This window comes from Cicer arietinum, chromosome 7 (genome assembly GCF_000331145.2).
Source record: "Cicer arietinum cultivar CDC Frontier isolate Library 1 chromosome 7, Cicar.CDCFrontier_v2.0, whole genome shotgun sequence".
In the NCBI taxonomy this organism is placed as follows: Eukaryota; Viridiplantae; Streptophyta; class Magnoliopsida; order Fabales; family Fabaceae; genus Cicer; species Cicer arietinum.
Genome location: NC_021166.2, coordinates 4,463,816 through 4,486,592, shown reverse-complemented (window position 1 = coordinate 4,486,592; position 22,777 = coordinate 4,463,816). Strand labels below are relative to the sequence as shown.

At 26.7% G+C, this 22,777-nt stretch overlaps 2 protein-coding genes, 1 long non-coding RNA gene and 1 other non-coding gene across 4 annotated transcripts in view; 2 read left to right on the top strand and 2 right to left on the bottom strand.

Moving 5' to 3' along the window:
- The window catches only part of LOC101514510 (uncharacterized), a 7,584-nt gene extending 3,687 nt beyond the window's left edge, over positions 1 to 3,897 (bottom strand). The window contains 8 exon segments of the mRNA XM_073370753.1: positions 4 to 297; positions 299 to 832; positions 1,583 to 1,767; positions 1,852 to 1,953; positions 2,075 to 2,146; positions 2,574 to 2,700; positions 2,993 to 3,093; positions 3,369 to 3,897. Of these exon segments, the coding sequence (XP_073226854.1) occupies positions 4 to 297; positions 299 to 832; positions 1,583 to 1,767; positions 1,852 to 1,953; positions 2,075 to 2,146; positions 2,574 to 2,700; positions 2,993 to 3,093; positions 3,369 to 3,740 (1,787 nt within the window). The 5' untranslated portion in view covers positions 3,741 to 3,897.
- A 4,508-nt stretch (positions 3,898 to 8,405) lies between these two features.
- Positions 8,406 to 9,592, bottom strand: LOC140918909 (uncharacterized). The gene is made up of 2 exons (XR_012161367.1): positions 9,188 to 9,592; positions 8,406 to 8,937 (listed from the first exon to the last, which is right to left on the bottom strand). It is a non-coding gene; the product is annotated as an uncharacterized lncRNA (long non-coding RNA).
- Positions 9,593 to 21,109: 11,517 nt separating this feature from the next.
- LOC101503328 (dirigent protein 11-like) lies at positions 21,110 to 22,379 on the top strand. The gene has a single exon (XM_004508092.4). It carries the CDS (start codon positions 21,378 to 21,380, stop codon positions 21,918 to 21,920), a length of 543 nt encoding a protein of 180 aa, XP_004508149.1. The 5' UTR covers positions 21,110 to 21,377; the 3' UTR covers positions 21,921 to 22,379.
- LOC113787864 (U2 spliceosomal RNA) lies at positions 22,179 to 22,374 on the top strand. The gene has a single exon (XR_003474386.1). It is a non-coding gene; the product is annotated as a U2 spliceosomal RNA (small nuclear RNA).
- Positions 22,380 to 22,777: the final 398 nt, after the last annotated feature.

Here is a 22,777-nt window from a genome sequence, read left to right as displayed (position 1 = left end):
TACGAGAGGGGACTCAAGTCATCATCAACATAGTGATTTCTACTAGCAGAATGCCAATCGCTGTCTTCATTATATTTCATGAGAGTTCTTTGCTCAAAAAAACACTCCCTCTTATCCTCATTTTTTCTGATATAGTGATTCGCATTCTCTCTGAAGCTGTCTCCATCTTCCCTATCTGAATATACATTGTATTCTGCCTGATCCAGGTCGTCAACTATTTTGTCAGCACCGTAATAGCATGATTGTTTTGTTTCTCTATTATATGAAACATATTTTCTTTTATGACTTCCAAAACATTTTAACAAATTGACGACCCCAGGGAGACAGATTCCTTCCACCAGATCTGGGGATGTGAGAGACATTATTATCATTTTCTAAGTGCTCTTTCAGCATTGAACAAGGTCTATGTCTACCACTTCGATGCCTCCATTCCTGTTGGACTGGCCCTCTATTTCTTGAGTAATAAGATGTATTTACTGATTTTCTGTTGACACTGATGCTCTTTGAGGTTTTATTATAAAGTGACAAAGACTCCTTTAAGCCGGTGTTAGAATTCACCAAATGGCTTCTTAAAGGGCTGTGATTGCTCTCATTATCACTACGTATACTATCTTCAGTTCCCTCAGACTCATTGTCAGAATAGGAAGTCAGACTAAGTTCTTGATCACCAAGTGATAATTCTGGTTCACTCCGGCATGGATCTGCACTACATGTGTCAATGCCAACTCTCTCCTCCATTTTAATTTCTTCATCCAGCACTTCAGCATCTTCTGAATGTTGGTTCTCTTCATGTAGATGCTGAACTTCAACCACTTCAGGAATCAGTTCATTTCTGTGATTGTGAAAATCAAAGTCCACATCAGTTACATAATATGTTCAACTCCCGACAAATAATCAACTTCAACAAGCACAATGAATTTCATTGAGGAATTTATATTTCAATGTCAATAGAAGGAGAAAATTCTAGAAGGCATTTACAATTACAATGAAGGATCAATTTCTAACAAGAAATGCTTGTGACTATGTAAAAAATATGATTGTCCATAGAATGGAAGGTAGAAATCAGCATACATTTAAGATGGATATCAGCATCAGTAAATTAAAATCGGTAGCGCATGACAAAACATATTATTAGGACTCGTAGAGAGATTGGAACTTGTGATTTAAGAGATAACTTTTAGAGAATTAGGATAGGGGGAATCAAAGATACAAATAAAATGTGATCCTAGGCCTTCTCTCCATTGATTCTTCATACTTGTGTTTGTTATTGTTCTCATTATAGTTATTGTGAACCAACCAACCTTACTTCTGTTAGTCTAAATAACACTGGATCTCAACTAGTACCATAATTGTTAATAATAGGATACTTGGAGTCACAAACATGTTATATATTACTTTTGTGATAGAAAGTGTGTTTTAAGCACAAGTTTTTTTTAGCACCGTTGTTCATAGTTCTAACATGGGAGAAACACACAAAAGCTCTAATTGAGTGAAAACAGATCTACATCGTACAACAGGAATTGTTGTAATTACATATACCATATGCAAAGGAATCACTGAAATCATCAGACAAATAGCAGACCTTTCTAGACCAGACGAATCTTCTGATTTTTTAGCAGCTTCCAACTGCTCTTTAGATAGAACATCATGTTCACCGGAAGAAATGCTTTTGTTATTGCCTGAAACTAAATCCCCCTCTTCAGATAAATCGTGTATATTGCTATTGACAGAACCAGAATTCTTGTCAGAGAACCCATGCACCTTGATCTGCTCCAAGGCACATATGATTACTACAATGACATATGACAACTACAGCACAATAATTATGGTAAACTTAGTGTAAGTGCAAACCTGTATAATAACATCAGAATCTATATCGCGTGGACGCCTCACGTGTGTGGATGGTTGGCGCTCAACCACACTGTTTTCAACCTGTATTGCTCTACCCTTTGGCTGAACAAACAATCAGTAACAAAGTCCCAATTTCATATTTGCATTCAACACTTAAGAAGAAAGCATGATTGAACGATAAGCAAAATGATTAAAACGTGGCAACTACTTTATATCAGCATACCACTTCACATTTTGAGGAAGGAGAAGGTAAGCTCCCTGATACAGCTTGATCAAATTGCTCCCGTGTGGATGCCTGAAATACCAACTCCAATAAGCAAGGTCAAACAATAGCTTTCAGCACAATAAAACAGCTTAACTGTTTTTTACACATCATTACAGACCCAATTCAATTTAGTAGATTGGTTAATGGGGACACCAATTCTCATTGATGTTTGCGACAGTTGACCCTTTGAAAATTTGAGAGTATAAGGTTCTTATTAGATAAGTTAATCAACAGTCTTCTAATTAAAACCATATGCCAATAATATCCCAATTCATTAAAGTTCAATAGAAAACAGATGATATGATGAGCAATGCAAGAGGGATGTAGTGGAAACTACAAGACTATTAGTTACTGAAAGCATAAGTTATGGTTGAAGCTGACCAGAAAAACCAAGCGACAAGCATCACATCAAATTAAGCCACAAGTTAAGCCATTTTAGGCACAATAACGAACTCACCAAAGACAAACAGTATTGCTTCCAAGTGTTCTCACTAAAACCAAAATTGAAGTAATCTGTTATGTCAGCTCCTGGAATCCTCCATGGCTTCTCCTCTAATTTCTCAATGTTCACATCATATATATTACTGTAGGGAAGGGGAAGAAATCAGCACAGAAGATAAAAAAAATGTATGAATTCTAGAAAGAATAAAACACACAAAATATCATAGTCAATATCTTAAAGTTCAGAATAATAAAACTGCTCCATAATATAAACTTGATAACTCTTCATTTTCAGTTTATTAAGTTGAAGCTCTATGTAATTTTCATTTTTCTTTCGCAACTGAGTAAGACAATGGAAAATGAAATGTAATAAGTTAATATACATATATATATATATATATATATATATAGCATCAGAATGTAGACACTACTGACCAATGCCAAGGAAGAAAAAATCCATCAAAGTAACTAGAGCTTGATATCTGATTCTGGATATTATTATCCCCCCTTCTTTTCGAACCTTGAGTCTTCATAAACTACAAAATAATCATAATAAATAAATAACCAAACTAAAAATAATTAACCATTAAACAAATATTTCAATTGCATAAATGCTGCCATATGTGACTAATAAATAGTATCAAAGTAATGAAATTAAAGAACAAACAGGATAACAATATAATTAGGAGAAAATTGAAATTAAGCAAAACGATAAACATAACTACATTAGATAGCAAAATAATGTAGAAACATTAATATGAATCCTCCAAAACAAAGATTAAAGAAGCTCTAATAGAAAGAAACTGAATACCTTCGAACGAAAAAACTGTGAACCGTAACCACCTTTAACACCATTGTTACTCTGAACGCTGCCATGTGCATCGGAACTCACAAGTTGTTCGGAGGCAACCTTGGAGTGATCGACGCAGTCTAAACCGTCACCGTGAACATCGTCGTCGGCAAAACTACGGCGATGATCATCGTCGTTCAAAACAATATTCAAATCATCTTCACTGTCTGTGCCAATAGAATCACCATCTGCGTCGTCTTGGTTGTTGTTGGAATCGCCGCCACCATGATTATCATTATCGTTGTGATGTTGTTGTTGGGGAAGTGGAGTAGTAAAGAGTTGGAGGTCGGCGTAAAGTTCACCAAAATCATCGTCGGCGAAATCATCTTCCATTTTGTTCAGTGAAGAGTTCGTTAGTAGTAATGAGAGTGTTGTGGCGTTAAGTATAGGCGGCCCCTTATCATTTCTATGTGGTGCTGTCTGTAATATTCAGTGTTAACCCAAAAACCCTCGCACTCTTAAACCCTGCCATAACTACTACTTTTTTGCTTACTTGTCATAATGTGCATAATTTTCATTTGCGGTGTCTATTATATCTATTATTATATATATTTAAAACATTCTAATCTCAAGTCATCGTATTTCATCCATCTATATGTTAACTCATTTTATTTCATCTATTTATATAAATATTTTCAGTTAAAAAGTTGATGATCTCTTTTCCTTTCTCTCATCTCAATCATGTCCTAATCTCTTTCAATCATGCTCTCAATCTCTAAATATTTTAATAATTTTTTATTAGTAATTAAATTCAATATAAAAAAAACGACTAATCACTCATAAATATCTAAATATCGACATAAATGTTATTTATCTAATCTTGAACAATTATATTATTCTATTTATAGTGAGTAATGATTTTATACGTTAAAAATTTAATCACTGATTAATGTCAATTTATTTATAATTTCTTTCAATTTATGTCAATCTATTTTTTTTGAAACATTTTATAAAATAAAAATATATATTCTATTTGATAAAAAATACACAAATTTATTAAAAATAATCATAAAATATGAATATATGAAAAATTATTACAAAAGTTACTTCCAATTATTAAAATACACAAATTTATTTGAAATTATAATATATATATATATATATATGAATATATTAAAAAATATAATGAACAAAAGTTTACTATATATGTGTTCTGGAAAAAATATGTTAACACTAAATTTTCAACAATTAAATTATATATTTATAATTAAATGTTATTTTTCATTTTAATTTTTCTTATTATAATGATAATTTGAATGTTAAAAAATAAATAAAAAATTAAGTATTGCATAAAATTAAATTAATTTTTAATAGAATTTATTTTTGATACATATCAATATAACAATAATTCAATTGTACAAATAATTAGTTAAAACTTTTAAATATCTAAAATTGATTTAAAGTATATGTAAATCTTTAATAAAATAAATTTCAAACTCTTGATGAAATATATTCAATAATTTTTTTTTACAACAACTTCTCATGCTCGCAATTAAAACATCATACTAATAAAACAAATAAATTTAGACTACGCTACAATATAATTCAACATTAATATTTTTTTAAAAAATAAAATATAAAATAGTCAATCATATTTTTAAATTTTTACATCTTATTTTTTGGTTTGTATTTTACATTTTATTTCATCAAATAATCACAAGTATCATTATATGTTGAAAAATAAATTGACAATCAAAGTATAATGAGTCAAACAATTATCATATATAATAAGTTATCATACGAATTTTATAAAATATTTTAAAAATAAAATTAGATGATTGTGATAAACATGATTTTTCCTCATTTTAATTTTCCTAATCATATTCAATTATTACAAATCAATAAAGTAATATTATAAGATAACTATATTTATAATACATAAAATATTACTTATACAACTTATAAAATTATAAAATTATTTTACAATTTGATAATAATTTATAATTTATATTATTATCAAATTATTTTATAAGTTATTTTATAATAAATTTATAAATTATTTTATAAATTTAAACATAAAAAAAAAAGTAACAAGCATCGTGATGTTTTGAAATATTTGAATTAGTAAAAAAATACATTAAACTATTAAGGGTTAAAAGAAAACTAGTAAATTAATACAACATCTCATATTAATAACTAAAATAAATAAAATTTATATTTAAATATGATTTTGAATTTGATAACATTTGGTTTTAAAACCTCTAAAATAGTTACAGGCACTTTTCACAAAACTAAATTAAACATTCAATCAAATGAAATTTTGTGTAATTTTTTATTGTTTAAATGAATTTTAATTTTATTTTTTTTTTGTATTTAAATGAGTTTGAATGAATTCACTATCAATATAAAAACTAAAATTAAAATTAATTCCTTTTTTAACATGGGCTTAGTCACTTGAATTTTTAAATAGAAGTTAAGCATCATTCCACAATTTTTAAACAAATATTGACAGGTTGTTAGGTGTGTACATACTGTATAATATTTTCTTTGCCTTTCGTTTAATATTTGGTGACTCATAAAGTTAGTTTAGAAATGATTTATGATAAAATAATTAGTCTGAAAATGCTAAACACATTTAGAAGAACAAAACTCAAGTTTTTATTTTGAAAGACAACAACTAAGGTAAACAAAATCAACATTGATTCATGGAGGCACCCATGGGTTGGTATAAGGTTAATTATGATTATTTAATTTATTTATATAAATTTTAACAAGATCAACATTATTTATATAAATTGTGATAGATATGGATAAATTATAATCAATGTTTACGATTCAGTGTAAGTATGAATAATTATAATTAATATCGTAGAAATTTATTATTGTAATTAATTATTATAATTTATTTTATATTTTAATTACATATTTGATATACAAATATCATCGGTAGATCAGATAAAGATTGAGATTAGTAAAACACAATTTGATTAAAAGGCTATGGGATGCTTACATCAGCTATCAAGCTTCATCCTCATCGTATATATGTGAAATCCAATTGTCTGTTAACTTTGTGTTTAACCTCTTGAATGCATCTTACGTTAGATTGAGTCCAGATCTCTTTAAGTTTGCGTGTAAGATCTCTTTAAGTTCGTGAATGGCACCTATTATCACAATCATTCAATATATAATCGATGTGGCATTTAATGAGACGGAAAGAAAACTGAATCAGTTCACCAAAGTGAAAATGGCGGGGATGAGTGAAAATATAGATAGAAATGGAAGAGAATGAGGTGACACATGTATATATACAACGAGAAAGGCGTGAATAAAACAAAACAAAAGAGAGTCGCTACATTTATAACATTCTACCAACTTTACTTTCTAATTTTTTTTTTTTTACTATTTATATACATAATTTTTTATAATTATAATAAACTTTGAGAAAACTATAAATTTGATAAAGTTATGGCTAATTAAATTAAAAAACTTATCAAAACTATATAAAGAAATACACCTAAATTTTGTTATTTAAAAAATTGTAGTTAATAAACTTATATTATAACTATTCCTATAAAAAAGTTATGAATATTATGTTTGTTATTGACCTCGAAACAATTGAAGATCAAGCATTTCTTTTGACAGAATTGGAAGATAAAGCATAAAAAAACAATATTGTAACAAAAACATCAAATAATATTTCACCAAGCAGCTAAAGTTTATACTTTTTAAAATATAGATTTTAAAAAAGTTTAAATATGTCTTTGATTTTTATAATTATAATCTTTTTTGAATTTGGTCATCGTAACTTTAAAATAGTCCGTTTATTCGATTTCTGTTATAAAAACCGTAACACCGTTAAACTTAAATATAATTAAAACATAATTTTTTTAATCATAAATATAAACCTCCGATATAATAAAATTATAACATTTTTTAACCTAAAATTAACCCTAAATGTTTACTCTTCTTCCTTATCAAAACTCAAAATTAACAACTTCAAATGTTTTCTTTTGAAATTGTTCATTCAATTTTAGAGCATCAACATTTACAAGTTAATTGCAAGATAGCAGTCTGTACTATATTATAAAAGATAACGACGATATTAAGATAATATCGGGAGGTTTCTTTTGAAATTGTTGGTTCAACATTTTTTTTTAAGTTTTTGCCTTCTATAATAATTATTTCATGGTCAATCATGCTTTGGAATTTATTGATTGATCAAATTTTTCAAATAAAATTCGTTGATAACGCAAACCATCGATTCATCATTTTGAATCAATTCTCAAATGTCAAATTCAATTTCACTTTTTCCATCTATCCTCACAAAGATAATTGAAGTAATCAATCCAAAGACTAATTTACGTAGGAATTTAGTATTTTAGGAAATAAGAATGAAACATCTCGGGTTAATTTTAGGTATTTTTAGGGAAGACGAATGAAACATCTGAGATTAATGTTAGGTTAAAAAATGTTATAGTTTAATTATATTGGGGGTTTATGTTTAGGTTAAAAGAAAATTATGTTTTAATTATATTTAGGTTTAACGGTGTTATAGTTTTTGTAACGGAATTTGGATGGAAGAAATATTTTAAAATGAAGCTATAATTGCAGGGATGTAAACCAAACTAAAAAACTTAAGAGAACTAAAATAAATAAATAAAAAATTATAATTGCAAGGATAAAAAACATATTGAAATCTTTTAAAAATAAAAACGGTAAATACTAATATTGTCTGGTTGGATATCATGTGTCGAGTTCAAATCCGAAACATAACAATTGTGTGCAAATTTCTAATTGTATTTATCATCTCATCTACAGAAGGAAAAAAAATAAAAATGAATAAATTTATTATTAATTAAAACGATATTAATAAACATTTTGTAAAGAGATTTGAACTTCATCTTTTAAAATTATAAAGTCAACTTTTTGCCGCTAAATTGATATTTCGCGACCAAAATATATTGACAACAAATAAATAAAAGTGTATTTCAATAATTAGTTAAATGAGGTGCAATATAAGAGTTAATATAAAAAGTAGAATTCACAATTCACATAATGTCAATCGAAGATAAAATATACGTATTTAACGTGTGCAGGGACATTGAAGTTCTCTTTATATGAGCAACAATATATAAAGAAAAAAAAGAGAGAGAGAATGTTTTCAATCGACAATAATGGTGCCTAAATAAGAGTTGTTTGCATAAGGTGCATTAATAACTCTGACAATCTTAAGAGAGCCTCCATCAATAATTATGCATCGAAAGCCCAAATTTGATGTGAAATGTAAAGCTAGTCTAAAGCCCATATTTTCAGCCACATTTGAGTCAAGGAGAGTATTATTCTTCCAAGTTACAGTAGTTAAGACATCACATTCACCAACCTTATAACAATATCAATTCCCCACACGATTTCCTTAGACCCACAACATTGACATTGATTTTGTAAAGATTGTGCAGATACGAACTCCATCTGTCTAGATAGGCAACCTGTGGGTGGCCATCGTCTATGTGAAACATGTCAACCAACACATTATGAACTTCTATGATTCTCCAAGCTTTACGAACAATTTCTCCCATTTCCAACACTTTACCTTCAAAACAAAATTTATTTATGGAATACAATATGTTATAGCAAATAGAAATAATCAAATCAATAACATCTGTAGGAGATGTGAAAATAAATTTTTTAGCCAAGTAGAGAAGTTAGAAGATAACTAATCAAACATGATTTCCAAAAGGGAATGAAACTAAACTTATTTTGTCCAAGGGCATCTATAAAAGACATGGGTGATGCCCTCATTCTTTTCATTACAACGGGGCATAAAGAATCAATTATGACACCTATTATGATAAGATATCTTCTGACAGGCAACCCATTGTGTAGAATTCTCCAAGTCAAGTCCACGTGTTTTGGGATCATGTTGAGGCTCCACAACTTTGTCTAGCAAACAAATTTGAGCTCAGTGTTAGTGTTTTAAAGTGTGGTAGGCATTGCAGATAGTAAAAAGACATTTTTTGTGAGGGCCCCTATAGATTTAGTCATTTTATATAACAATAGGCAATGAAAGTTGGAGGATTCACATAATTTCAAATGGCAGAAAGGTGGAGTTAACTAACTATATGTTCTAAATACTAAGATCTTAGTGAATCAATTGCAATGCATCAGAGAGTTTAATGAGTAGGGGTTTAGGAATCCTCCACACTTTGTGACCACTTTGGAACGGTAAAATCAGTTATTTTCTCAAATATCAACATAATGGCTTGAGTTAATTTTCTATAAACTTTAAATGGGTTTGAATGAGATGATATATTTAATTTTCAAATATGCAAATGATTTTTTGAGTTCAAATCATACTCTATAATTAGAATAGCTTTAAAATTCTTGAGAAAAGTTATCATTGTCAAAAGAGATTACTCTTTATTACTTCAATCTATCTTAAATAATGTATTAACTCAACTTTATCTTATATTTAAAATTGGAAAAAGTATAATAGTCTTTAAAATTATTGTGAAAAAATTCTATCATCTAAAGAGATTAATGTATTTATTATTCTTTTCGTTTCATTATAAATGTCTCATTTGAGTTTTACGTTAAAAAAATAATTAGTTGTGTTGATTTTAATAATGAAATAAGTTTTATTTATTAAAATATTTATATTAATAGTAGCAAGTAGACTAATTAGATAAATTGAGATACAATAAATAAAATTATATTAATGAAAAAAATTAATATTTCACTAATAATATAAAAAAATTGTACAAATCCGTTAAAAAAATATATACGTAGGAATAAATATCGTAAATATGAACTTACATAGAGAGAATTAGAGAGTATACTTTGTCACGCAAAATCATTATTATAGTAACACTTACATAATTTATGAAAAAAATTAATTTACCCACTCCACCAATATAAGATTTTTCTAAATAACTGTTCGTTAAATTTGGTCAATGCAGTCCTCTTTGACTAACAAAACAGAAACAGTGGAAAGATGGCGTGTTGGTCAAAATGTAAGAAGACAAAACTTCAAACGTGTTTATTTTTTCTTCACAGGGTAGGGTATGTTTGGTTTTAAATTTGGAGCTTTGTATATTGTTTACAAAATTAATTTTACTTTTAAATTAAAATTTGTAATTTTTGAATTCCAATAGAATTTTTACATTCAAATTTATTATTAAATTAACTTTTATTTAAACATATTTAAGTATAAATTAAGATTTAAGTCACTTTCTTTTATTTATCTAAATGTCAAGCAAATGCATGTCCTTTCAAAATATAAGATAATTCATAGTTGTGAACTTCATATATTACTCTAATTGTCCATCATAAAGCATCTTTGTATAGTTTTAATCTATGTTTGAAATGACAAATACATTTTTTTTTGAACTATCAACAAATATGTATTTTCCTCCTTTGTCACAATCTAATGTTAATTTATTATTCTCTTTCCAATCTCTTTATGTGATCTAGCTAGTTATGATAACACTCATTTTGTTTTTTATATCAATCTCCCTAGACCAATTTCACAAAAGATTATAGTGTATCAAATATCTGAAATAAAATATTAAATAAATTATAATAATTAATCACAATAATAATTTTTTACAATATTAATATTAATTATAATTATTCATACCTGATATGCGACGAAAACGTTGATAGTATCGACACATGTTTTATCACATAATAATAGCAGTTTATCATATATGTTAAAATTTATATAAATAAATTAAATAATCTAAAAATAAATTTTTTATTTTAAAAAATCATCTATGTGTTCAAGCATATGTACCGGAACAGTTAAAAAAAAATTACGGTACTTTTCAGAAAAAATTTTATACACCTTAGTAGACCTTATCTTATTCAATGTGAGATTCTTAACATTCCTCTCGCGTTTAAGATTAAACATTTAAACGTGACTCAATAGCGATGATGTGATAGTAATCTTAACACATCAACATCAAAATGATGTCTATCACATGATAGAGGAGAAAATAAAAACAAAACATAATTATAGAGATAAAAAACAAAAAAGTTATAAATTACATAGATAAAAACCAAAAGGCAAAAAAAAAATTTAATTTTAGTTTTCAACTTCAACTAAAATACATACAAGTGTTTTATCACGATAAAATAATAGATTTCTTGCCTATATTTTTTCTTCTCTTTCTCTATAATAAAAGTTTTCTTTAAATTATTTTCTTCTAGCTTTTAATATGTATTGTAGGATTTGTTAGTAATAAACTAAAAAAAAATATACCAAAGAATTTTAAGATGATATAATATTTTGTGGGTAATAGTGATAATAAAGATAAATAAATAATTTAAAGATAACTTTTACAGTAAACAAAAGAGAGAGAAAAAAAAATAGACAAAAAAATCCATTATTTTATTGTAGGCTTAATTGCACTTTTGGTCCCCCTATTATAGGTGAAAATTGAAAGTAGTCCCCTCATTTTGTTTGTCCCCAGTTTTAGTCCCCCAAACAGAATTTGAGTCCAAATCACGATGAATTGTCATTTTTTAAATGACGTGTCAATAAAAGGGTGACGTGGCAGACGCTTATGTGGAATAAACTCATTATTATATTATTTCTGATTAAAAAATATAATTTATATTTTTTAAAACTATTATTATAATTGTGACAATATTTTTAAAAATACAATTTAATTATTAAAATTAAGTTAAAAGAAAAAACACCTAAAATCATGAACCCTAAACAAATCAAAATAAAAAACATTAACTCATGAACCCTAACGGAATGTGATCTGGGACACTGGGGGTTTGCGTGCCTCGGTATGAAAGAGATCACTGGAGTAAAGCACAAGATTGCCTTTTTTTTTCTTGCTGCCATGGGGTCGACCTGTAAACAAGGTAAACTCAATGGGAACCAAAAACGGGAGGGTACCACATTGACATTGGGCAGAAGACGATCCAAAAAGCGAAGGCTCACCCAGACCCAGCTGAAGGCGATCGGCAGTGAGGGATGCTTACCTTCTTCTTAGAGAAAGGGGAAAGGGGCAACCTATCTTACTAATAATAAGAAAGGGGGTGAGATAGGCGACAGGTAGCTTGCTTCCAAGTCGGGCCGGCTGCAAGGAATCAAGAGATCTTTGTCGGTGCTGACTTGGATCTCTGGTGACGGAAGAAGGCGCCCAGAAGTGACGAGCAGTCGCGGTCGAAGCTTGGCTCTAGGCAATAGGCTAGTAGTAAGAAGTTGAGGTGTCTGAAATTGCAAGGACGAAGAGAGTGGGTCAAGTTGAGAGCTTTGTTGATGAAACTGTTGAGGAGGAAGTTGAGCGCAATGTTGAGGGGGGAGATGAAGGCCATGTTGATCGTGTTATTAAGGAGGAAGAAATCCAGAATGATTTTAGGGTTCATGAGTGAATGTTTTTTATTTTGATTTGTTTAGGGTTCATGATTTTAGGTGTTTTTTCTTTTAACTTAATTTTAATAATTAAATTGTATTTTTAAAAATATTGTCACAATTATAATAATAGTTTTAAAAAATATAAATTATATTTTTTAATCAAAAATAATATAATAATGAGTTTATTCCACATAAGCGTCTGCCACGTCACCCTTTTATTGACACGTCATTTAAAAAATGACAACTCATCGTGATTTGGACTCAAATTCTGTTTGGGGGACTAAAACTGGGGACAAACAAAATGAGGGGACTACTTTCAATTTTCACCTATAATAGGGGGACCAAAAGAGCAATTAAACCTTTATTGTAATAGAAAACTTGCATACAGAGTAGTTGAAGTTAAAAACTAAAATTAAAGTTTGTTATTGTTATTTTGTTCACTACTATAAATTTCGTTTTTAGTGACCAATAAATCGGTTGCCATTGTTTTAAAATCAATCGTTGTGGCTCGTAGTGATCGAATTAGTGACCTCTTAAATTTCATTAATAAACTACTAGTTGCTAGTTGTTGTGACCAAATCAGTAACCAAAATTTTGTGACCGATTTTGTGACCAAAATTTGTAGACTGAATTAGTAACTAAAGTTTGAGACTGATTTAACACCCACAATAATACAGTCTCTCTAATAATACAGTAGATTCCACTATGAGGCCATATACTCGTCCTCTTTTTAGTCATGCAACTTCACATCACATATCTAATTCATTTGATACGGGAGTTCCTTGTAAAGTTGCTTCTTGTGTCAATTTTTTCAATCTACGTTTAAATTTTTCTTGTCAACATAAATATAAAAGCTAATTAAAATTTTAAAACACACTAAAATAGAATAAAACCAACATAAAAAAATTAAATAATATACACTTTAAAGTTGAAAGCTCTTACGTGGTATATTCTAATTTTTTATCAACACAAGCTAAAAGCCATTATATGAACATATTTCGATTTTTCATGTCATGTGTACTATACGCTATTTTGTAAGGCATTTGTTTATAGTGTAGGTATTTAAATTAGTGTATGAGCATGTTCTAATCTTTGCATTTACAATTATAAATGATGGTTTTGCAATCTTCAAAAAATCTTTCAATCATCTACAATTAATAATTATCTTCATTCTACTTCAATCACCTCCAATCAAGTATTTCTCTTAGTAGTATATCTCATTCAATTACTCTTAGTAGTATATCTCATTCAATTATCTTTCGTTATAAAATATAAAAATAAAATAATGACTACATTTGACTTTTCAAAATCAAACAAATTAACAAATAAGAATTCTTATATATTTTTTGAAGCCTGTAAAAATTTCTATATATAGTACTATTAGCATTTATGAATTACAAATTACAACTTCAAAAATTATGTTTTGCATCTTCCTACTATTTTTGGACAAATTTATTCTATTTTTAATCACTAAATATTGATTCTTAAATAAGTTAAATAATATTCCTTTTGTTAAAAAAATTAATGGAGAAAGGGAAATTATTATTATGAATAACGATGTTATTAATGATCATTTGACAACAGTCTTGTACCCGATTTGAATTATGTTATTTGATATTATAATGTCAAGCTATTAACACACTTCTCGAGCGCATCAATTAATTACTATGTAATTAAATATTGTTAATTAATTTTAGGATTAAATAAAAAAAAGTAAAATAACAATGAATTGTAATTTACTTGAGAGTCGTGGATAGTAAAGTATGTTTATTTTTATTGAAAATTAAATAGGGGTCTAATAATAAAATAAACCATTAATACATTTCATACTGTGTAATTTTTTTATATTTTTTTTATAATAGGGACAAAAAATATCTCCATATATTTTTTTATATATGTGAGTAGAAGGAATAACAATTGTTTGATTTAATTGATTGTTAGAATCTATTCGTTGTTACTTCTTCCTCACCAGCTTCCGATGATATTTTTATACGTTGATTGTCAATACAAGAGATTTATTGTGTATTTATATTATAATGAAAGTTACAATCAAGTGGTAAAATAATAAAATTAACGTTTTTATTAATAAAATTTGATGCGGCTTTATCTTTTATCTACTGCTTTTTAATTTAGGGAATGCATAAGGATATAATAATTTAAGTTCTCATTTAATTCTTTTTGTTTAATTATTTTTTGGAAATATTGTCTATTTTTTGAAATTTAATGTCAAAACGATGGTATATATTATTTGTAAGAATGCTTGAAAAACCTCGGATTAGATCTTAATAATGTATGTTTTATGGTAAACATTGTAAATTGATTAAATCAAAATATGACACACTAATGCTAATTGATTTGATAATATATTTAGTATCAAACATTTTTCATTATTACCTCTCATCTTATATATAAGAAGAAGAAACAAAAATTATTAAGTCAATAAATAAATTATTTAAATATTAATTGATTTGATAATAATTTTTACAATTTATTTTATTTTATTAAAAATATCTTTATGCATTAAACTACATATACTGATTTATATGATATATGAATATGAGACGATAAGAGTATAAAAAACTTATATTTGTTAAAAAAAAAGTTAATTTTTTATTTATTTTGGTGAATGTATTTATCATTGATTGATATTTCAATTAATTTTTCAATTTATTTGTATTTCATAGTATTTATGTCGAATTGTATCACATAAACTATCTAGTCTAATAACATTAATATTTGCTGATAAAGATTATTATAAGTAAAAAACCATTGTGGATTGAGTCATGTCATAAAGGAAATAGTTATTTATATTATAAATAAATAGACGATTAATATTTAAATATGAAATTATTTGGAGTATTATTGTTCAAATTTATGTATTTTTTTATTATTATTGTTATAAATTTATAAAAAAAAAAAGAATCAGACTATTCAACCTTGAATTTGGAGTAAAATCAAATGATGAATTTATTATATTATTTTATTGATTATCGAAATCCTTAATTTTAATTAGATATTTACATTTTGGGGAGGAGTTTTGAAAAGATATATTTTTACGTGAAAATACATAACAATCAATTAAATCACACATGCAGTAAATCAAACATGTATATTTATTATATTATTTTATTGATTATCGAAATCAAACATTTTGGGCATGATATTAGACTTTAACATGTAGTATATCTATTATAACTATTTATTAGTCTTAATATGTTTTTAATTATAATAATAAATTTATCGTAATTAGGAGTTTATTTGTCACATAATTTTCTTTTTCAAATTCTACATGTGATCATTAAATCTGAACACTTATTAAATGTTAGATCCAATATCATGCCACTAACATTATACAAATAATTTGTTTATAGTACAGATATTTAAATAAAGACTTGTTAATTTTTTTAAAAGAAAGGTATAAATGGAATTAAATAATATAACTCATTGTATTATATCCAATTTCCAAATAATAAAACTATAATTTTATTTAATTACAAATTTAATTTTATTCGTGTTTTTTCTATGATTCTTGTCGTAAATGACTTATTTTATTGCTACAGTATTTTTTATTAAGAATTTATGTATTTTTCAGTCTTACAAATGATTTATGATTTGTCAACACATCGTTGAGTTGGTCAAGTCCGAGACATTGATTTGATTGTTAAGATTAAAAATTTTGGTTTTGTTATTTTGCAATTTGTTTATATATTGTTAATATATTTTTTGTTTTCTTAATTTGATTAAACTATTTTTATTTTAATATAAATAAATAAAAAATTATTTTTCTGTCAAAAATAAATAATATAATTCAATTTATATTTTATTCCGCTCTGTTATGTTTTAACTGACGTTGTTGTTAGTTATCCTTGAGATTTATATTCTACTATATTTTTATTAGTAGTTTATCTTATTTTTTGAATTAATTTGTTATATTCATGTTTTTTTTTTTAGAAAATAAGGTGTTTTATTAATGTTTATCATCGCTATTCTCAAATCTTATTATAAAGAAATGAATTGTATTCGTTATTTTATATAATGAACTTATATACATTTTTAAATGATTTGTGGTTTTTAACTTTATTTTAATTTTGATTTTTAAGTTCGACAAAAAAGAATTAATTTTTGAAAAATTCAAATATAAATTATTTTTTAATTAATTTAATTTTTACTAAAACTAATTTTACAATAAAATAATTTATTTTTAATTAAATTTTGTCATCCATAACTAATTTTGTCATGCTGAAAAAAGTGTTTATAAAATGTCTGTATTAACATAATAAGAACATGTGAACTGAATCCCACTTGAACAATTGAAGACAAATATCATTTTAAAATACATTTTTAAATGCGGCACGTTAAAATTATTCAAAGTCCGTGAACTGGAACATTACTTAAGTTAACGACCACATTATTGGGTTGCGTGAGAATTTAATCACGACACTCATATCGGTAAGGCATCACTCCAATTATATATTTATACTATGATTGTAATTATTTTGGAATGTATGATTGCATTTATTTTGGAATGTGTGATTGTAATTATTTTATAATTGTGAGATTGAATATATACTATGTTGAAATGCTTTTATCAAAATTTGGAAAATAAATATGGTGTGACATGTTATATTCATGGTTACGTTGAACATATTTAAAGTATGAAAAATAAATATTATGTGATATGTTGTTATAATGGTTGTATTGAACATATTCAAGGTGTGAATGATAAATGTTATATGTGAAAGGTCATTAATAAGTTAGCATCACATTATATTAATGATTTATTAAAGTGTCCACATTTATGCATTCATATTCATGCATTCATTCATAGTCGTGTGGTGGTGCGTCCATAATTGGTTGGAGCCCACGTATCCTTGCGGGGATTTACCACGAAGCCCTTGCGGGGAGACGATATTCCGAAATCATTACATTTGGCATATAGATTAAGTCATAAGGTCTGTTTGAGTATGCATTGAATTAAGTGTGATTAATGTTTTATAAAGATAAATGATACAGTGTATCTCCTGATAATTGGTTGAAATAATATTATTAACGATGTATATATTATACTGATAAATCGGTATAGGATTGTATTTATTCTTTTGGATGAGACAATGTTAATAATGAATGCGAATGTCAATAATGAATGTCAATAATGAATGATGTACCTGTTGTTAGTTTGGGGTTAATTAATATATGATGTTTTTATTTATGTACCTCTTAATTCTTAATTGTTCGAGTGAATTAATGTTATTTGTATGGAGTTACGATTATTATTATTTATACATATATCATAATAATATATTTGTATTTTCAGTGCACCTCCTGATGAACTAATGTTATTAATTACGTGTACCTTTATCTTTTAATTGTTACCGTATTTGTGGCAATTTGAATGGAATAATGTCATTAATTATGTGGGTATTGTACTGTTTTATTTATTGTTATTTATTTATTTATTTATTTATTTATTGGTAAGAATTTTGGAAATGACCCTTATTTTTGGACAGATGACATTTCTAATCTACTTGCACAATCGCGAAATCATTTAATTATAGGAGTATTTAATTATAGGAGTAGTAGTGATCACCTTTAAGAAATTTATCTATGTTGAATTCTAATCTATGCCAATTCTCATTTTATTACTACATTTCTGAACCTTACAATTTGAGTATTAAGTATCTAATTGACATGCTGATGATTTTAATTTAATAATAGATTATTTGTTTGTTTAGAATTACATAGGAAATTATATATTTTGTTTGAAATAAAAAAAAATGTTACAACTTGCCTGAGAATATAGTCTGCCTCATTTGCATACTGATTCAATTTAAAAACAACAGTCACACTAAATCCAAACAATATTGCTGATGTATATGGAGAAAACAACATTGAACATCATCACTATGGTGCATTGAATCAGCTCTGTCGTGGACTTCCTTAGTGAAGACATAACTATTATTGCGACAAAACTCATGTTGAATAAAGTGAATACAGGTATCAAATAGTAACCATATTTTTAAGTTATCTGCGGCTCATTCTGTAGAGCCGGTTTAAGGGTAAGGCTACCAAAGCAAGCGCTTTAGACCTCCCTAAAAAAACAAAATTTTTTACTTAAAAAAAGATTTCAAATATTTTTTATCTATGAAAATGCCTCATATTTTAATATTTTTAAAACTAATTTTGATAAAATTTTATATAAATTAAATAAAATATTTTGTTTTTATTACAAATTATTTAATACTTATATCAGTACAACTAAATTGGTTAATTAAAACAGTAGAGATGAGAGAAATATTAATTATAAATTGAATAATCATGAGATAAAAGGTGAGTACATCATTAATATGAGAAATACTAGTTATAAATGGAGAGATCATGAGATAAATAGTGAACATATTGTTAACATGAGTTACTTGAGTGCTACAATATATACACATTCTTTTCTTATTCAACTAAAATATGGAAAATTTTACATGAGTGTCTGATGTTTCCGTATAACCGTTGAAATGTCTTATTTCATTATTTGAAAAATATAGAGAAAATAGAATGGATGTTTGATAAAAATAAATAAATATACTAGTATATTGAAGTTGTGTTTACAATTAAGGACATGGCTAGTAATATTTGATATATTATTTATAAATAATAAAGTGTATTTGATTTTGTATTTAAGTCAAAATTTAGTTAACAAAAATTGATATCAGAACGTTAAACATATTGTTATGAGTTTAAATTTGATAATTTTATTGAGTTTATAAAGTTCTTTTTTTTAGTCGGTTTAAAATATATTGGAGTCTAAAATAAATTAAAAAGAAAAATAAAATCTTAAGTTTATAATAATAGTTTTGTAAATTCACAATATTTTTTTAAAGTTTCATTTCTTATAGATTTTATGATGGAAAATTATTTCTTAAATTATTGTGATCAATTTCACTTTATATTTCTTTTTAATAGATAATAATAAAGTCAATTCATTTAAATTTTGTTAAAATGATGTTTGTTTTAGAAAATTTATTTAATTCTAATTTTAAAAATAAGAGAATACGTAAGGTTATATATGATTGCATGATGATTATTTATTAAATAAAAGTTTTATTTTATTTTGAAGTTTTAGATAATTGTTTTGATAGTTTTACTTTCCTTATTATAAATATGAGAATTGAAATGGTAGTTTTACTTTTAGTACTATAAATATAAAAATCGAAAGTAAAAGAGAAAAACATAATTTGATATCATCTCAATTAAGAAAAATCAAAATGAAATAATATATTTGATAAAAGATTAAAAATGATAATCCTGTCAATAGTGACTACAACCAAGATAATTCTTTTTAAGGGAACAACCAAAATAACTTGTCACAACTGTTTAGGGGAATTTGAATTGAAGTAGTAAAGAAGATTCATATTCATGAAAGTGATAGATGAAAAAGCATAATTCTTGAAAATATTTGCTATAATCTTTTCCTCAATGTCCAATGTGTAAGCATTATGTAAACCATAAGCATCATGAGTTGCTTGGCGGTAATGTACTTATATTTATGAAGCTCTATATTTTCTTCTTGAGAGAGAACGTTATACAGGGAAATATGTTATTATTATGCTCCAATAATGACGGCTAAAGGGGATCAATTAATTATTTCAGAATAAACCATTCTTTTAGTTTTTAATTTATTTATTTAATCCATTATTAAATTATATTATAATCATTAATTATTTTTTTACAAAAAAATATAAGAAATAGTCATTCTGTCTTGGTTTGATAAATTTTCTATTTTTTTTTTTATAACAAACAATCTTTTATTTTATTTGAGACGATGTTTTTGTAGATAATAACGTAGATGTATATGATTAAAATATATTTTAAAATTTATAATTATAATAAAAATTATTTATATAATTTATTTAAATCTTTTAAAATGCTTTAAAATAATCTTTTTTTAATATTTTTCTTACTTCTTTCAATTTAAATAATTTTGTATCATGAAAAATATTAAACTTCCAAATTTTTATTAAAAAAATTAAATTCTCATTAAAGTTAGGCAAATATCAATAATTCATTTTTCATTTGTTTATTTTTTTTCTTAGTAATTCTTTCTTCTTCCCTCATAAAATATCAGATGAATCCTCGGCCAAAGAAAAAAAATGATGAATTTTAAATTAAATTATCAACTCTTGTATGTATGAATAAAAAGAGATATCTAATTTCAAACAAAAAAGTGAGAAAACCATGCTTCAATCGAATGAATTTAAGATATACGTTGTTGTTGTGTGAGAATATATCCTTAATGATTATAAATAACAAAATGCATATGGATAAAATCATAATTGTAAACTCCCTGTTCATTAAAAACTTAAAATAACAAGTATGAAGCATAGAAAATATGACATTTATTTTCAGCGATTGAGAAATGAACTTCATTTAAAAAGCAATAGAATATAGCCACTCTTGTACTTTTCATGTTATACATGCTTCACTTACAAATATAATTTTTTTTGAAGGAGTACAAAATAGCCCTTAGCCACTCTTGTCACTTTGTAAAGAGAATCTCAATTAATCATCACATAAGCATCTTCACTACAATCAATCTAAATTAATTAATTAACACTAACTAAAAACAAATAGCCATAGCTAGAAAGAAAAAAAAGAAGAAGAACACAAGCATGGCCAATCCGTTGAACCTCACATCCAACTCATTATTCTTCATCTTCACCTTAACCATCCTCTATGTTGCCTACACCTTCCCAAGACTCCAACCAAACCAAACCAACCTCGTTTTCTTCGTCCACGACCATTTCACTGGCGAAGACACCACTGCAGCCACGGTCGCGGGTAAAACCGGACCCACCTCAAGCATCCTACACTTTGGCACCGTGGCAATAGTCGACGATCCAGTAACAGATGGACCCACAATGGATTCAACACTCATTGGTAGGGCCCAAGGTGTGTACATAAATTCACAGCTTGACGGTAAAGCGTTGTTCATGGTTTTTTCAGTTATTTTCACAACTGGTCAGTATAGAGGAAGTAGCTTGGAGATTCAAGGATCTGATATATTCACAATGAAGAAGCGAGAATTTGGAATTGTTTCTGGAACTGGTTATTTTCGGTTTGTTAAAGGGTACGGGGTTATGGAAACAGAGTTCATGGATTTGGTGAATCTCAGAGCCACTCTTAAACTCAATGTAACAGTTAAGCATTATTAAGAAATTACTTCTACTATTTTCATTGTAGATATTTTAGACCTTAAATCATGTTATATAGCTTTTTCAATTGTCGTTCCATGATTGCAATGTCCAAAGTTTAAACAAGAATTGCTAGAATAGCATGGTGCTGGTAGAAGTTTCAATTGAACTGCATTGTATTAGTGCTGAGCTCTGTATAGACAAGTCCCACATCGCTGAGTAGAAATAACAAACGCCCAGACATAGTTATAAATAACGCGTTTGAACATCTGTAATAGCATACCTTTCTCGGCCTTTTGGCTAAGATCAAGTGTAGTATCTGTTCTTATCAGTTTAATATCTGATATGTGGTCCAATGGATCACACGATATTAAATTACTTTTTCGAGGGTGAGAAGTCATTTCAGTAGCTTGCTATTGGGCTTCTTATGTGTCGCCTATGCGTTGCACTATAGCATGGGCCTGGCGCAACCCATTAAAATAGTCTAATTTTCTTGCTTACTTTAAGATTAATTCATTTTTCCGATCACTTCCGTATGTGTTAACGTATTAAACTCGTTAATCAATGTTGTTACCCCCTGAAATAATCTCTATGTTGTTACTAGGGCTGTTCATGGTTGGTTTTTTTAAAAAACCAAACCATATCCATTTTAAAACCAATATATGGATTTAGATTTATAACCAAATCCATTATTTGGTTTAAAACCGGTTATAAAACCAATTGTAAAATTGGTTATGGTTAAATAACCGGTTTATAATTAAGCAACCGGTTTTGAAAATTTTAATTTTAAAATCGATTTTTTTTTTCAAAATCGATTAAAATTTGATTATTTTTTTAAAAAATATTTATTCATAGTTTAAAAATCGGTTATTTAAAAA

What these genes read in the sequence shown, in the direction of transcription:
- LOC101503328 (XM_004508092.4), top strand. Translation starts at nt 21,378, where the DNA reads ATGGCCAATCCGTTGAACCTCACATCCAACTCATTATTCTTCATCTTC.